General features: G+C 24.1%; 1 protein-coding gene across 1 annotated transcript; it reads right to left on the bottom strand.

Annotated features, from left to right (window-relative positions):
- Positions 1-1,181: 1,181 nt before the first annotated feature.
- Positions 1,182-16,149, bottom strand: LOC112596662. The gene is made up of 8 exons (XM_025342423.1): positions 16,062-16,149; positions 9,865-9,998; positions 9,397-9,511; positions 9,096-9,197; positions 6,101-6,228; positions 4,192-4,452; positions 2,969-3,123; positions 1,182-1,445 (listed from the first exon to the last, which is right to left on the bottom strand). The coding sequence occupies exons 2-8, from the start codon at positions 9,947-9,949 to the stop codon at positions 1,182-1,184; spliced, it is 1,110 nt and encodes a 369-aa protein (XP_025198208.1). The 5' UTR covers positions 9,950-9,998; positions 16,062-16,149.
- Positions 16,150-19,870: the final 3,721 nt, after the last annotated feature.

Genomic DNA, 19,870 nt, shown 5'->3' with positions numbered 1-19,870 from the left:
GCAAAAATTATTACTAATACTGTCACCTTTAGTGTTACGTTTGACGAGCAATGTAATTGGATTCAGACTTTTTTTTATAAACACTAATCATTTTATTCTTACCTTAGTCCTACATAAATTGACAAAAAAAAAAAAAAAAAATGAATCATTAAAAAAAAAATAAAATAAATTATAATATTAAATTTTAATTTTTTTTATAAGAAAATATTTATTCACTTCCTCGCAAAAAAAAAAAATGCTTGCAAATTTGTTATTAAAAAAAAAATTTATTAAATAAGAAAAAAAATTATAAAAATATAATAGATTATAAAAATTTAAGCAAATTGAATTACAAAAATCCATTCATTAAAAAAAAAAAAGAATTTTAAATGTAATTAATAAACAATTTTAAAATTATATAAATATAATGTATCATTAACTTATTGAAACGGTAAACTATATTAAAAGTGTTTTTCTGTGAAGGGTGATACTGTTGTAACTTGTTGTTGTAGTAGCTGATATCATTTTAGTTGTTGGACGACTTGTTTTGACTATGCCATTCTCTTAATAAATCTATAAATATTATAACATAAAATTGATTTTTGGACAATGAAAATTAAGATATCTATGTATTTTCTGAATTACATTGCCATTAACAATAAAATAATTCTAAAGATAGAGATTTTTATAATAATTATTTAATATTATAATTATTAAAACAAACCCAGGAATTATCTCTGAAACATAGAAAGTATAAGAGTAATAAATATGACTAAATAAACCATTTTTTTTAACTTGTAGCAAATGAAAATTCATGAAAATTCTTGTATTAAATTTTCGACATTTTTAATTGAGCTAAGAAATACATAATAATATGAGAAACTGCTTATTAAATTGTCTAGCTTTCGTGTTCAAAAATTTTATCATAAATATATAGAAACGAAGTCTATTGATAGCACAAAAAAGTCATCATATTATTAAGAGATTTTACTTTAGATCTTAAAATTTACAATACCTATTACTAATTATTGTGAAGTCAATACATTAATTACTTACCTACTTTGTTCAGAATTTAAAAAAATAAAAAATAATCTTTTAAATTACTCAATGTGCAACTAAATATTTTGAAATATTTCAAAACAAATATACTATTTTACATTTAAGAAATTTAAAATTTAAAATTTTTTTATCAAACCATTATACTATAGAATGATTGATAGATACTTAACAGTTTCGTTATTAATTTTTTGGCGTTCGTCAAATAATGGTCTTCCTAACAAATATAAATATATTGATCCATTAGGCCAAGCTCGTCGTCCCTTGGGAAGGTATGGTAAGTAATCCTGCCCCATCGTTCCTGCTAGACCTTCACACTGGCTTTCATCCATACGCCCTTCAAGTGGCGCGCTGATCGCCATTCGAATTACCTTTACTCCCTCAACAGAGGCGTCATGCACATCGTATACCTGTGGATCAAAATGTAAAAGACAAATAGAGAGAAAAAAAATTAATGAACTGTAACTTATAATAATATATATTACAACAAAAACACTTCGTTGAATTCCGTGTAAAAACTGGATAAATAAAAAAAAAAAAACCGATCTTTAAGCACTTTAAAAATGTGATATCATAAATAAATGCTTAGTAAATTTAATAAAAGTACACTGATTTTGTTTCAATAATTTATTTACTTGACGAGCTATTTACGAGTCGAATTAATGTAAAGACAGCGATGAAGAACTATCAGTGATACCGATAAAATTTTAATGACTTTTTAATACTTTATTTATTTTTTTTAAAAGGTATTTGAATAGTTTTTGATTGGTGTCCGTTGACGATTAGGTATCATGTTTCACATAACAGTCCTCTTAGTCAGAGAGTCATTGTTAGAAAGCAGTATCAAATGTTTGTTAACGATTAGACGTCTTATTATACTTATTTATCGTAAAAATACGTAATAAATATTATGTGAAAGATCAAACAATCAAATAGCATTTGGTTAATTTATATATTATTATATGTATAGAACACGGGGCTTCATCAATTTGAGAATAAAAAATTATAAGTTAAGTTAGGTATATGAGCATATTATCGTTTGCTAGTGATACCTAGTTTTATTATTTTAGTAAAAGTCTGTATTGTTCGTTTATAATTATTACTGTAATCAATTTTTATTTTTCGAAGATACAATTTTTTTTATAATGATCCAAGTCATCAATAATAAGTTATATATCAGTAGGGCTAGGATTTTAATGAGCTAAAAATCTAAAAAAATGACACCTAATAAAAACTAAAAAATGATCAAAAAAAAATGACTCAATAAGAAAAAAATGATTGAAAAATATATAATTATATTAATAAATTAATAAATAATAATTAATATTTATAAGTACACAAATAAATTCAACTTCTGGTATATTGCTTTGTTAATCTAACGAGTATATTTTATATTATACATATAAACGATTGGTATTTTGAAGTATTAAATATTTTTAGAAAATATGTTTATGATTTTATTTTAATGTTGTATCTTTATATGTTTGTACAATAATTTATAACGATCAATAACGATGATTTAAAATTTTAAAAAATTAAAAATTAATAAAAATATAACCCAGATTTCAATTAAGTATAAAAAAATTGACCATAAAATTGAAAAAATGACCCTAAATTCAAAAAAGTACAAAAATACAAAAATATACAAAATAAAAATTATATATTTGAACTCGTAGATAACCAAATCACATTTTGTGCTTAAAAATCTATATCCTGTAAATCCTAAAAAAAAATAAAAAATCCTATACTATCCTAGCCCTGTATATCAGTAATTACTTGTCTGAAAATAAAAACCAATATTATGTGAATAAGAATGATCATCAATCGCGTGCTTCCCCTCTCCATAAATTTAATAATAAAATAAGTTATGGTACAAATTTTTCTATTATAATAATATGGATTATTAAATAATACGAAAATATTATGTACTTACGGCACATCTGTAAGAAGGTATTTGGTCAGTTTCAGTATTATTTCTTAGATATGGCCAATGTTGTAATAAAGTTATATAATGCCAACCTTGAACATTCTCTTCGCTATTGATCGGATCGTATTTTGGCATACACTCAAAAACAAAATGGTCCATATCTGATAGAATATAATAACAAAAAAATACGCAAGTATGATAAATATTTTTTATCCCTAAATTAAAACAATGTATTCTAAATGTAGTTTAGTACTAAATTAATTGTTTTATATGTTCTTATGTACCTATAAAATAATATGTGTGTCATCTTCATAGTTTATACATTAATTATAACTTTATCTAGTGTCTATATTATATTTTTGTTTCACCGTGGAAATGAATTATTTAATAAATAAATAAAGATGTAAATAATTAATGATCTTTAAAAATATAAATATAGTTGGTAGGTATACAATAATATATCCAACTAAAATGATAAGATTAAATTGAATTTAATTATACCTATATAGAGATGTCATATTTTGGACGATATTAGACTGTATCTAAAACACACATACATGGTAATTTACATATAGATAACAGTTTTATGAGTGGATAAGTGAATTTTATATTCCATATATATCTGTCAAAACGAACGTGATTATTTATATCAATATATTGTGGTGACATAAATCGGTAATTGTGCATCTTTATGTTTCTGATCTATTTTAGTTTAAATATAGGACATTTAGTAAGTTTGTAAACAGTAATTAGACTAACTTGAGACTGATAATATTATACATTTGATTAATGAGGTTTTTTTAAATATTTTACATGATAAATGTACAACAGTGTTATCTGTTATTGTTCTATATAGGTATTAAAATATTATGCATACAGTTATAAAGAGTTTCTTAACTTCTTGCACACATGTTATATGTCATTACTGTTAATATCATTATACTTTTAAGTCATTAATGAATGTTGACATAATGATTTAATTTGTACTGATTTTAAACATTTACTGATAAATGTCTAAATTTTTTTTTCATTTTAAATATTCAAAAATTTAGAATGTATACATCGATATTCACTACCTAGGTAATTATCAGCATTTATCAACAGTAGACATTCAGAGTAACAGATTTAAGAAATACACGGAGTCTACCTGTATATTATAATATAAACTTAATTTTAGCTAGTCATATCTTTACTGGAGATATGAACCCAGTATTCATAACCTTTCATACCTCCCACATTGTTGTAGTGTGACAATAAAGATTCATTATACGTACGTCTTGCAGTCATTAGATTATCACAATGTCCATGAAAGTTGTTATTCGTGGGACGTTCAAGCCACAAATTCAATACTGGAGTTAAGCTTATTACCGTTTCTCTTTTTAAGTAGGCGCAACCGTACATCCGCGTCCTTGTTTGTATGGTGGTAACCTCAAAATGTATTCCTAGTCCAAGTGGAGGGCATACTTGTTCATTATTGGCATTACTTTGGACTGCAAGGCACAAAAGATAAATAATGCATTAAATAAAAAACGTATTATACTGTTTTTATTTATTCACATGCAAATATAATTGTTTAGGGTAGATTATGTCATCACCTATATATTATCTCAATGATAAAAGAATAGGTTATAGTCAATAGATGTTTATAATGTAGGTGTAGGTATTATGGCAGTGAATATTTTATGCAGGCGCATATTTTTTGAAAATATTTAAAGCAAAAAACTATCTATTAACGAATAAGATAATGCTATAGTTGCAGTTGCACGCACACACACACACACACACACACACACACACACACGTTTTTACGAATTTCTTCGTATTCGATTATAGACATAAATAGATATAACTAAATAAGGTGTAAATGAACAATTATGGTGATGGGGTTTAAAAGCACAATTCATAAATATTAAACTATAATAAAACAGTTTCATGTTTGAAAAAAATGTCTTAAATTTTAGAATAGGGATATGATATCAAGTGTAGATATTCACGAATTTAACTACGCATGAAATAGAGACCTCTAATTTGAATAACTATATTCCCTTATCTAAGTCTATGGCGTAGGAATATATCCTCCTATGAGTATGACATCGATGGAATACATACAACGAACACAAATAAATTCAGTCGACACGTTTAATGCGTATTGAACAATCTAAAATAATTATCGATATTTGACTGGTATTGATGGAAAAAAATAATGATTATTACCTTTATTATTGATTTAAAAAAAATTATAAGTTTAACGTATGGTGACTGTTACAACCGAATTTGGATTCTAAATTTTAGTGAAACGTTTTTTTTTTCGGAAACCTATATATTTTTATGTACTGTATTGTACTTCTGTACAGTTGTTTATTTATATTTTGAAACAAAGATTCTTTGATTAAAATTTTGTAGGAATTGTTAGAAGCAGTTATAAGTATTATCCCTTACTAAAAAATACAATGTTCGATAAAAATAAAAAGTTTCCAATAGAAATACTAATACATGATAAAATATCCTTAGAATTGTAAGCAACTGATTGATTATCTCTATTTAAAATTATCTTTAAACATATACAATGATTTATCATCAAATTAAAATTAAAAAAATTCATTAAACGGGTCTACTTAATGTGAAGTATTCTTGCGATTTCTATCATATAGCAAAGAGTAAGTTCTCGTTTTTTATTTATTGAAGTAGAGATGCATTCATACATGTGATATTCTGTACACTTGTATTTTATATAAATTATATATGATTATTAAAATCAGATATAAAACTAGATTTACAAAAAAATATTTGAATATTAAATATCTTAAACATAATAAAGGTACCTCAACTTAAAAATAGTTATAATCAAATTTAATCAATATCTTCTATATAATTTATTCTATTAAAATTGTAATAATAATTATTATTGTTACTATAACTTTCATAAATTGATAGAATACAATTTTGAAATACTAATTAAACAATTATGAATTATAACTATTACGGTGTATGAATTAAGTTTAAAACAGATAAATAAAAATATATTAAAGAAGATAACGTTAATATTTAAAAAAAATATTAATGTAAATGAAATGATAAATGAAAACAAATATAAAATAATATTTATAATTAATTAATTTATAGGTACTCATTACTCACTTGGCTCTATCTCTTCCTTTGTCAAACTATCCCTGTTCTTAGCTGCCACCCAGGAGAATGTGATAAGTAAAATATAAAATGGTTTTAATAAAGACTCCATAGTTTGTGAAAAATAATCGCAACCAAGTCTTTAACAGTCGTGAAAAATGGTTAAAGAATATAGCTGGGCACGAACAAAAAGTGAACTGAAAAATTAGTGATGTCACACTGATGGTAGTCGGCCGCTGCACGCCTTTATAAGCCCCACGGTAGTAGTAATGGATCATGATAGTGATGGTCCCTACTCCCTACAAACGGTTGTGCATCAGAGGCATCATAATAATACACACATACTATACGAACGCGGTACGTTATATCGAACTGAACTAGTTTTTGAAAGACAATAAGTTTCAGTTTTTTTGAAAATGAAATTTTCTAATTAATAAGTTCTGTGGTTATAAACGAATTGTTTACTTTTGAAACAAGTCAAATACGTGTGATAGTATTATTGTATTATAACGTTGAGAACTAACAATATGCTATATAATTAAATTAATTAAAATTAAAGACGAAAAAATTTACTACTTATTATCTGTGATTTGTAGATATTTTAAAAGTCATAATAAGCTGATATATAAGCTATTTTTGTTTAAATCTCTCTATTCTTCAAGATACTGTTTATTAATAAGTAGTTTTATTTATAAAAAAAAATAAAATTCGTTAAATTAAAACTCTTATTATTGGTAAAAAAATGTGTAAAAACAAATTTAAATAACTTAAAATAACTACAATTTAGAGGAGTAGTATTTTCCACACTGTAGAGCCTCCTCTGCCGTCTATAAAACAGGAAATATAAAGTATAAAGCAAATAAATTAAAAATATATTTAAGAACCATTCTTAATTAAAATTGTAAAAAAAAAAAAAAAACAATTATCTTTAATTTTCAGAATTTTTTATTTTTTTGACTTACTCCTCTCATAAAGTATAATCGATTCTTTTGTTAGATCGCCGTCTTAAAAACCATAAATCAGTGATGACAGGGGACAAAAATACATACTCACATTTTCTGGTTTTATACCCTTTATAAAATATAAAATATATTGTATAACAAAAGAAAACATTTAAATTTTAAATTTATTGACGAATGGCGGCGATTCATACAAGAAACTTCTTTAGAATTCGTTAAATTCCAAAACTGATAATCATGGCGATGGTCACCCCACATGACAGCATGAAGTACAATTATTAACATATGAATAGCTAAATATATAGGAAATCACCTGTACCCGCGTAGTCTTCTTCATACAGACTATGGTTTCGTACAAGTTATAGGTACATTTACTCACATCAGTATTCTTATGTTATAATATAAAATTATATTAGAAATATTTTGAAAATATCATAATATATAAAAATATAATAATATATCAAGTGAATATTTTTAGTCTCCACAAATAATAGTTTTTAATTATGACAAAATAATTAAATTATAAATTAAATATTTAATTTTGTTTAAATGCTTAAAGAATAATGTACCTGAATAATGTATTTGAAATTAAAAATAGTTGGTATACGTACAATCGATCGCGCAACGAAGAGTTTTATATTTTATATTTTTTATAAAAAACGAAAAAATGTCCACAACTGATAATGCCGCTGATCGCTGTTCATATAATTCGATTGGTATTCGGACAATTGAAACCCAACGGTTTTGATTTTAGTTAATATCAGATTTTCTACATTCGATATTTTTAGAACATGGACAAGAATTGACATCGAACGATAATGATTACGATAGTCGATAATCATGACTGTTCATAAACATTTTATATTTAAATTTAGCAATATGGTAATAATAGTTACGGTAAGGTTGTTACTTGTTCAATTGGAATGCGTTTTTAACACACTAATGGACACAGTCGGACGACCAAGTTGAGTATCAATTATGATACCCGTGGAGAAATCTATATTATTTCATTGATACATGTAAAATAGATTTTTCCATTATTATTTGATATTGATATTGGTAATATTACAAGTTGTTCAAACTGCACAAAACTGTACTTATCAAACACATGCAGAAGATTAAAAATCACAATGCAATGATCAGATATGACAGTACTAAACATACACTTAAATAAATAATATAAATATAAAAAATAAACACACACAGAGGGTCTGTTTCAAAATTTTGCTTAGGTACCGGCGCCGATATTTATGTTAGAAACACATTACCTGCAGACTGTAGTAGGCACTACAAAACATTACCCACCTTTGACGTGGTGAGACCACCAGTCTGGCGCCACTCAAATGGCTCGTCCTTTCATATGTTTTTAATTTTTTTCTCTTAGACGTTTTAAAAATACATTAACACATACACAATACGTGAAATATACAAGTACATTACTATTCCAATATTTATTTAATTTTTAATTTTATGTTACATATTTATATGAAGTGAGTGAAATGAGTTCTTTTACCATACGAAAATCTATAAATTCTGATTTTCATTTATTAATTAGAACAATAAAATTCATATTAAGAAATATTCTAAATAAACCTCATCGTTTATTTTACCTACAAAGAATAATAACATAGAATGGCAACCACTTTTTTATCTTCAAAAAAAAAAAAAAAAATTATTAATTTAGGAAGAAAATTCTTTTTGTTGAGATTGTTTTTAATTGTACTTAAATTATTGTATTGCATACTAAAATAGCTACACAGAGACAGAGTGATGGAAAATACAACACTGTTGTAAAGATTTATGTATTTATTGCATTATTTTATTATTCAAATGGTATTTTAAGAGGAATACATAGAAGTTGTGGAGGTTAAAATTGTTTTATCTAAACTTTTTTATAAAACTAAAAAGGAACACCATTTCAGAGATTTGAAAAAAATTGATTATTTTTATTAGTTAATAAAAGTATTAGTATTGCTAATAAAATTTGTGATAGAAATTAAAATAATATTATATCCAAAAAAGATAAATTTAAAATAGGTATATTTAACTTTGTTAAAGACATAATTATGTCTAATATATTTATTTTTGGTGGTGCTTGATTTTCTATCCTTGGTCTTGGTGTTTTGGTAGTTGTTTCCACTGTTTTAGTTCTGTAATTTAAAAATATTGATTCATCATTGAAAATTGAATTATTAATTCAAGTATAATCATTAAAGTTTGTTTTAACTTTATTTAACTATATTAATAATTTAATATATAATCATGTAAGTTTTATTCAATAGTTAATTATTGTTCCAATTGTAAATATTTACGTAATTATAATTATTAATTACATTACATATCACTTACGTTATTGGTTCAGCTGGTTCAGGACCACAATAGTTGTTTTTTATAAATTTTCTAGTGCAATCTGCAAAACAACACTCATCGACAATCCCTCTTTTAGAAAATCGATGTCCATTTCCTAAAAACAATTAAGTAAATTATAAGTCATGATCAAAATATGTTTTGTGTTTAATAAAACCATCTACATAATATGATACTATATAATTTATTCATTAAAATTCTTCAAATTATAATTTTTTTCAATTTTTAAAGGTTTTTTTTTTGTTAAGTCTCGTATAAAATAAAACAAAATATGTTTTATTCATAATTTTAAAAATAAGTAACTATTATTAAATTAATATTTGGATTAATAGAGGTCCTATTATCTATAAGAATAGTTTGAAATAGAGAGCGGGTTTTTTAGTGATTATATTTAAACAGTATTATATTTATATTTAATGTTAATCAGATATTATGAAGAAATTAAATTACCTCTAACTTCATTATACCTCCATTTGCATATTACAGAAACTTCAATAGCCAATTTCTGTTCACAAAATCTTACGGGTTCTTCCATATATGTACATATTTGGTACGGGTGAACTTAAAATAAATTTCTCCAAAAACTGTGTGATGATAAAAATAAAAATTGTATTTATCATTTTATCTGAAATACCTATACAAAATATAATTATTATCACACCAATTTAATTTTTATGATTTTTTATAAAATGACCGAATATACCTATCAAATAATTTCAAATTCCGAAAATGTTCGACGAAATAGGTGTAGTAATTTATATACCTAACCAAACTATCCAAAAGTTCAATAATAACTAATGTATGATGTTTAAGTAATAATAATATCAATTAGTGGTCGATAAAATAATTTAATTTAGTAATCTGATAATAGTAAATAAGTAGGTATAACGAACCTTTATTGAGAAGACTGTCAGTGTAAGATATAATACGGGATGCTTCTCTTATATACAAGTTAGTATCCTAATACAAACACTTGGAGGTGTACTGAATTGTTATCATTTTGAGTATAGTGCGGATGATAGCTCTTACCTGTGTATATAATACTTAATTGTGTTTAAGATTGATACAATAATTAATGCGATTAATTTAACTTTATATCAGGATATTTTCTATTTGTATTCCATTTCTACAGTACCTACCAATGAAATTTCATTTTTTTTTTTTTTTTTTTTTTTTTAATATGTTTTTAATGTATATATACTTAAGTGCATTTACATTATCGCTATATATTTAAAGGTCATAATGAATTTTATACGGTACTTAGAACATAATTAATTGGTAGAAAATAAATTGAATATAATGAACTATAATTTATGAAGTATGATACAAGCTTAATATTATCATTTTTTTAAACGCGTCTTTATACAGTGCATGAGACGCACAAGACATGTGTCTTGTCAATGTGTGTGAAGTAAACTGACTGTTTCTATAAAATATGTTTTTATGTTATTTTATGGGGAAAGAATATCATAATTAGGTTTATGTATTCACGGACATGGGTAGATTAAATTCATAAAGAGATTTCAAAGTTCAACTTTTTAATATAACACTCAAGTTTAAACTATTTTTCCTATACTATTATATTATATGTTCAACTATAATATTGTAGATTAAAAATGATACATATCTGTACATTTGTTAATACATAAAATGTTATTTATAATTAATTTGGTAAAATGTTAAAACTGGTAAACAAATTAACATTTATTATTAATTTTTTTTGTAGTAGGTACTAATTACCGAGTTAACTATTTAATTTATTACTGCAAATTAAATTGATTTTCAATACTTATCACGATACAGTGATCTTCAAGTTTATAATAAATAATAAAATTTTTCAATAGATTTTGTGACAAAAACATTCATAAGTCCTATTTATATTCTATTCATAGTTTCTTTTAATTTCACATAAAATTATTTTGTATGATTTTCAGTAAATTTCATAAACATTGTCTAATTCCGATTGCTACCGACCCACATCGAATTTTCTGCAGGTGTCGATAATCCCCAAGAGAAGCACCATTTCTCACGTTTTATTGAAATGACACTCCTAAACCTCATAAATAATTTTACGCCAACAGCTGCAGAAAAATCACAATTATATAGTGCAACAATATAGGTATATAAAAAAATAATATATAAGAACCTTTTATTCTTTTGTCAACATATGATTTCACACTATTATATATTTATATTAAATTTCTTATTTTTTCCATTACTTCAACGCTTTTGCATTGGTTGGTTAGTACATCGTGGGCGGTACACTACATGTATTGTTAATAACACAATGAGTATTCACAGCCGGCCTTTGCGATGCCAATGTAGCAAAGGTAATCATTTATGTAAAATGAAAAATCATTTTCGAATATTTCTTGGAAAAACCTTATGTATATAAATGTGGAAGCAGCAGTTGAAATATTATCAAAAACACATAGTTAGCTATAAGAGAACCTAATTTAAAATTAACTAAAAGTATATAGAGATTATATGTTTCTTTCGCTTTCAAAAATAACAGAAAAGATACCAAATTTACAAATAATTTTATTTTGCGGTTTCCAAAGCAGATGTTTTAAAATATATTGATAAAGTTGATAATTAAGGTAGGTACAAATTGTTTATAAATTAAAAAAATTTTTCATTAAATCTGAAGTGTTGTAGGCACACCTTTTATAATATCACCAGAAACAGTTGGAGTATTATTAATATAACTTTATCAACATCACGTTAACCACGTAAATAATTTTGAATATCAAAATAAACCTACTAAGGCATATTATAATAATATAGGTACTCATAATATGGTTATAAGTTATAACAATTCAAATTATAAATGTATAAACATTGCATTAATTATACTAGTTAAAAAAAACTATACGGTGTATAGCGAAGACTAATAAAATCATTTGGTAAAAATTTCAAGTATTAACGTTTATTATTTTTGGAATTATAACCAATTTATAAGTCAATTTTGTTAAAAATTTATATTGCGTAAAAAATATTTTGTTCGCCATAATTTATTATTATTTTTCTTATTTTTTTAATGAAGTACTTAATTTTTTGGATTATTTAGGTATATTTGGGTATCAGAATGTTGGTTACTACTTTGTAGAGGGTATACCAGCCAAGATGTCAATAGTACAATAGGTATTAATAATATGTCTCAACGACGCCAACGTAGGGTAGACTTTTATATAAAATGAAAAAAATCATTTTTAAATTTTTCATGGCAAAAGCATATATGTATAAATTCGAAAGTAGCAGTTAAAATATTATCAATATAACTTTGTTAATATCGCATCAGCTATATGAGGGCTGTTCTGGTGGGATACAGGAAATTGTCTTAAAGAAACTTTCACGGCTGTTGAAATAAGTCACGTAAATCAGAGGTTCCCAAACTTCTTTTCTTCATAGATCCCTAATATTGAATTTTAACAAATTAATGTAGAAGTGTTGTTGACACAGAGCTATTAACTTGATTAGGGTTTACTATAGAATAAACATTTTATAATAATGACAATATTAATTATTTTTTTGATCATTTCAATGACAGGAAATGCAAATTAAATGTAATAACATAAAATAAAAATTATAATTTTATCGAGAAGAGCGAGTATGATGCTTTGATATTAAATGGTGTTTCACATTGTTGTATACGTATTTTTCGTAAAAATTACGATTTACACATTTTTTGCTCTATAATTCTCATGAACCCTTATTGTATCTCTACGCCTCTTATTTTTTTTGTTGACACAGATCCTTTGCAGATTAGTATTTAAACAGTATTACATTAGTAATATAAACCACTTTGGGAGCCCCTGATGTAAATAATTATAAATATTAAAATAAATCTATCTAAGAATATTTCAATACTAGTAAAATAGTTATAAATGTGAGTGGTCATAGTATAACAACAATGAAAATATAAATGTAATTCAGACCGGCACGGTTCTTGATAAATTTTAATAAACTAAATAATAAGAACATTTTCATTAGAGGTAAGGAAGGAGATGCTTTTTTACCCTTTTTCCTTTATCTTAAAAATAGATAGTGGTGGTAGGACAGTTGTAATATGACACAATGCACCAAAGATTTCAGATAAACATCTTAATCGATAATAATAATAATAATACAGTATTGATTTTTATACATTTTTTTTTATATTTATAAACACTATTTAAAATATATTTATATTTGTATAGAGTTGGTTACGTCTTAGTCCTAAATATGGTGTCCTATATTGCTATGATAAATGTTTAGAAATGATTTATTATTCAGGAATTTAATATTAAAAATTCATGTTAAAATATTATCTAACATTACTTGTAGAAAAGCAATAATTTTTTTATAAATAATTAAACTGTCAAGTTGATTACTTGATTGAATGAATTAAAAAAATATTTTACTCGCTTAGGTTGTTAATGACGACTATGCTGTTGACAAATACGTTTATTGCTTTCCTATAACACGAAACATTGTAGTAATCGTTTACCTATTATTAATTGAACATTTTGTCATTTACACATTTTGATTCATAGTACTGAGTAATTTTTAACCTTATCGACGTATGTTACAGAGTAAGTAGGTACATTGTGTCTAGTATTCTAATTTTCAGTAATGTAAAAAAAAGGAAGTTAAAACTAGTGGCTGTGTGTGAAGAAAAATATCCATTTGTTAATAAACAAAAAAGGTAACGGTCTTTCAGAACAATGTAAAACGTAAATTGAAATAGAAAATTTAACCATATATTTTAGTATTTTAGTTATGACCCAACAAAATGTTGTATACTTGTATATGAATATTGTAACTGAATTACGTTAAAAATATTTTGGCTTAATTTACTAATTTGGACTAGTCATATCTTATAGGTATAATATCTTCAATACATTTAATTAGTATAGTATACATTTTTAGAACTCTCAGTTTTATACTTTAATACTTGTTAGTTTAAAAGTTAAAATACAAATGTAAATAATCATTAATCAGTATCGTGAATTATTCGGTACAAGACTAGTTTATGTGAAGATGACAACAATACTTAGGTACTTATTCTAATTCGTAATTATATTGTCGTTAATCAAATGTTTTTAATGACGAGGGAGAATTTTAATGGAAAACATACTTAACCCATGGGGGGCATGGTCTCCTATGAGTAATCGTGTTTCACAAATTATTTATAGTACATAATTTAATGGGAAATTGTAAACGCCTATAAATATATAGTGATAACTCTTACAAAATATAGAGTAATAAAATAATATAATTACAAAAAAATAAAATTTATTTTAAGTATAAATAGTATAATTATCATACGTCATTAAATATTTTAAAAAAAACCAATGCTTTAGGGATATAGGTAAAAGATCAAAATTATTTGAAAAGATATAAAAATTAATAGAATAGTCATATTCATTTATTGACATTGTTTTTATCTGTCTACGTTGTGTTATATGACTGCTTCTAATTTAATATACATCTTTTAAAACTTTCACGAATAAATGGAGATACGAATGATGATGATAAAAACTACTATTATATTACAAATGAAAAGATTCATATATATTTGTAGCCTCATCAGAATATCACAATTTTGGAGGAAATATTGAATATGAAAACATAATTTTCAGATAAATAGTCTCAATATTGTTCATATTATCAGATGGCATATTTTCTAAGAAATTAAATAACACAAAGCAATCTTCAATATCGGTAACATCTTGCAATAATGGTTATTCGAATGTATAAACTAAAACTTTTCTGATTTCAGATTCACTATTATTGTAAATTTTAATCATTTGTAAGGTTTAATTACTGGATTTTTCTGTATCAATTTTGGCATAAATGAAAATAACAACTGTAAACTTGCAGTGTTGGCCAAATATTTTTAATTACATTAAAATTAGTCACTTTAAACTTCAAAGTCTACCACAACTGTAACTGGTTGAGATGGTAAATTATTTAGCAAGCATATTTCTTTATTTTTTAAAAATAATCTGCTGTGTTAAAATTTTTGTTAAAATATAATAAAGTTAAGTAAAAACTATTGATGAATAATTTTGATTCTTTAAACCATGAATAGTAAATAACTGTAAAATATATTTTATAAAATAATTAAATTATCGTCTGATATTTTTTCGTTAGAACAGAGAAATTTTAAATTTTCTATACAAGAAAATACTATAATCTAGGTATCCAAATCATTTGATAAAACAAATTGTTCAAAGCGGTTTGTTTTAATATTTATTATATTATTTAAATTTGTCTTAACATGAACTTCTTCAATACTTTAAGGCAAAGGTGGTAATATAAATGTACACATATTATACACGTTTCGTCTAAACTCTAATGCAGCGGTTCCCAAACTTTTTTGAACGCGGTGCCCTTTTAGGGGCACCATGTTTACCACGGTGCCCTGCTGTATATAACATGAAAGATGGAACAAAAAAAGTACTCATTGAGAACCAATGAAACGTAGACCACGGTGCCCCTAGAAAGTGCTGGCGGTGCCCCTAGGGCACCGCGGTGCACAGTTTGGGAACCGCTGCTCTAATGTAATTAAGATCAATTGTATTTAAATTATTTTTTTGTTAATGTTTAATTTCAGTAAGAATAAACTTGTAAAATTTTTCTACAATATTGTTTTCACTTACTTTCCTTTTCAGTAAATTATTTACTTCTTGAAGATCCAACGTAGCATCTTCATCGTGATCATGAATCAAAACAGCATTTTTTACAATTATTTCGTACTCAGTATTATTTGTATAAATTTTAATTTTACACTTATTAGTTATTATTAATACAACGTTAAGTTTTTTGGCCACTTTTTGAAATGTAATATAAAAAAAATTATATTTATTTACTGTAAATAGCTTTTTATAATTTTGACTGTACATAATTTCATTGCAATTATTGGTTAAACAAAATTTTGTCACTGCCTATAATGTACGACTATACGAGTGACTAATTTTACGGCACATAACAGTGACATTTAAAAGGTGACGTACTACGATATCGGCAATAAACATCGTTCGGGATTTCCGATACGGACGAAATTATTATCTTTCAATAGATATTCGATAATATTCAATATCATACCATCGTTGATCTAACAATAAAAATTAAAACATTTTGTACTGCAAAAACCAATATGGATGCGATAAGCATTCCTAATTGGCAAAAAGTAAGAGATTGTTAGTTTTACGTAGGTTCGAAAATTATTATAATACACAGCGCATAAATATGTTCAATTCAAGTGTTTGTGTTTCATCTATAAAAATTATTTTTTTATAGGTATGAATTATGATTATTTTATTTTTAAATATTACATAACTAATATTTATACTTTATTTTGCTAAGAACTTTCAAGAACATATTTTACAACCTTTTAGTATTAACCTCTATTAAAATTATTTAACTTATTAGATAAAAACTATATTCAACGATGATTTGTACTTAATAGGACTTCAGAATGTAGAGATATTATTATTTAGTATCTTAAATCGTTTTAAATATTGATGCAACTTAAAATTAATGAAACACTAATAAAAAATTGAAGTATGACTATTACGACTATAAATTTACATCAATTTATGATAATTTATGTATCGTAATATCTTATAATTAGCAGGGTAAACATGATAATCAGCATGAGATATTAAGATAAATATAATTAATATGACTTTACCTAATTTAGTATGTTTGCTTTTTAATTAATTTTTAACTAATTTTCTTTTTCTTTTTTAATAAATTTTATAACAATAAATAATATGTATTTTTAATTTATAATGATAAGTAATTATGTTTATTTTTGTGTTATTTACAAAAATTAATTAGCTTCTTCTGTTTACATAGTTTTTTCAAAATACATACAATAAATTTCAATTTATTTAACCACATAAAAGTTCTTGTTCAAACTAAAAATTTTAATACTTCATCATTCTTTTGATATATATTTTACTAAAATATTTTAGATCATAAAAGTTACAGTTAAATATTTTATAACTCCAAACAAATAATCTCGGTGTAGTATTTTAAAATCTGTTTCCTTACTTTCTACGTTTCCAATACTTCTTTAATTATAATTTTAACTAGAAATAAATTTATCCAAAAAGAATCATTTCTAACTCTATTAATATTTAATATGTTTATTTAATATTTATTATAAAATTTATTTGTGACATATTTAAGCTACATATTTAGTAGCTTTGAACTTAAGTTGATTAAATTAATTTTAAAGATTGACCTACAGTACAAAATCTTTAGATCTCTTTTCTAATAAACATAATGACACTTAAAGTAATCCAAAGTTTTAATTTAATTGTTTTAGAAATTATTTTCTAATTATGAACACAAGGTAATTAATCAATACATTTCTAAATTTTATTATTAAATTTTCAACATCTTATCTGATAAGAATGTTGAATCAGTTTTTATTATTTAAGAATGTATTAAATGTTTTATAGTTAATGAAATTGTATTTGGTTTGGTTATTGTTTATATGTGTAAGTTTGTCATTATTATAATTATTAATTTTTATGAGACAATTAAAATGGTCATATGTGCTGATTTTTATAATAAATAAATTAACTAGGTTAGGATTAATTTTGTTTATGAAACAATGATCAATACAAGTTTTAGTTGAGTTATTCACTTTAGTAGGGTTATTAATACAAAAAATAAAAGTTGAATTGAGTCATTCTATATTATTATAAAGGGACATATCTATAACAGTAATTAGAATTTTTAAATTTATTTTAACTTAAGGTTAATTCAATGAAATTACAAATACCAAAAGTACTTTTATGAAAATTATTAATTTTACAAATATTATTATTAATTAATGTAATAAGATTTATTAAGAGTATGTGGTTTGGTAACTATAAATTGAATAATTAGTTTTCTAGAAAGCAAGTTTCACCGAGTACAATTATTGAATTATACCAAAAAAATTAGTAGAAGTGTTTAAGAAATAAACTAGTTTATCAAAATGATATTTAATATTTCTTATGATTATACAAACTATAGTTCTAACTGTTATTAAAATGTATAGGAAATAAGTTAAATGATTCTAAAGTATTAATATTATTAATGTTACAAACATCAGATAAAATCTTATTTAATCTAAGTCTACCATAATTATTATAAATTCTAATTAGGCAACTTTATTCTCATCAAACTCAACAAAGGTTTCTCTCCTACACACTATACATATTTAAATTTAATACATTTTTCAAACATTCTGGTAATCTGGTACCATAATAATTCTTTCTGTTTAATGTAAATAAGGCATTATTGATAAAAATAAGTTTGGCCTGATTGCTAGCACCAATATCACTAGTATAAAACAATTTTCTTGATTTACCACCATTTTTAGAATTTTTGTATAATTTAAATTTATTTATGCATTTTTGTTTTTAATTTTATTATTGAATTGAATAATAGTTAAATAGTTTTCATTTTTTATGTGCCTTGAACATAATAAATTTTGTTTTGTTTATATTTAAATTAAAGTATTTTTTAAGGATTTAAGGATATATCAATTAAATTATCATTATAAGTTACAATAATTTCTTGTATTTCGACATCATTAAGAAGTTAGTAGGTATTAACTATTACCATTGAATTTATTTTGGACTTTATTAATAATAATATTAAAATCATTATTTTAGTTATTTTTTTTTTAATGCTATTAATTTATTTCCATAGCTTTTCATTTTATTTACATGTTTACCAAGTTAAAAAAATAAAAAATTCAAAGATTCGAAGATTCAAATTTTAATGATCTCAGTATTTAATTTCTTCGATTTTCTTGGAATTATTTATTAATTTGTGACAGAATTTTGTTTTTTATGTTAGTGAGTATTTTTTTAAAAATTATAATGAATATTATTTAATTTAAATACAAATATTTTTGACATATTGCTCAGTTTTTAAGAAACAATTAGGCTATTTTGAGAAGTCATTTAAAACATCCAGAATTTTACACACAACTACACAATTAGTATATTATACTAAGAAGTAAGAATGATAAATAAAGTTAGATAATAAGCCATGAGACAAGACAATCAGGTAGAAGAATTGGAACTATATTTTAAAATATAATAGCACAAAATGTAGAACACCGTCAAAGTATAAATCAAGTAAAAAATTGTCTGTAGAAGGTATTGCTTATTTACTGATAAACAACTGTATTATAGGTTTGAAAAAAAAAAACTAGGATTTACTAATTTGTCTAGTTTCTGTTAAATTAATCTAGCAGTGAATGGCTTTGTGGTTATTTTGGCTATAGACTCCTACCATTTATTTATTTATTTTAAATAAACTATATTGAATATTCTTGAGTATTTATAATATCATTTAAGCAACAATTCACATATTTGAGAATATTTTGAAAATGATGAGGAACCATGTATTAAAGGAGTTAGGTACATCAAAAATTCTTAAATCATACTTATCAAAT

Source organism: Melanaphis sacchari, unplaced genomic scaffold (assembly GCF_002803265.2).
Source record: "Melanaphis sacchari strain LSU unplaced genomic scaffold, SCAv2.0 Contig330_pilon_pilon, whole genome shotgun sequence".
NCBI classification, from domain to species: Eukaryota; Metazoa; Arthropoda; class Insecta; order Hemiptera; family Aphididae; genus Melanaphis; species Melanaphis sacchari.
The sequence above is the reverse complement of the archived record's forward strand: the minus strand, read 5'-3'. Positions and strand labels throughout refer to the sequence as shown.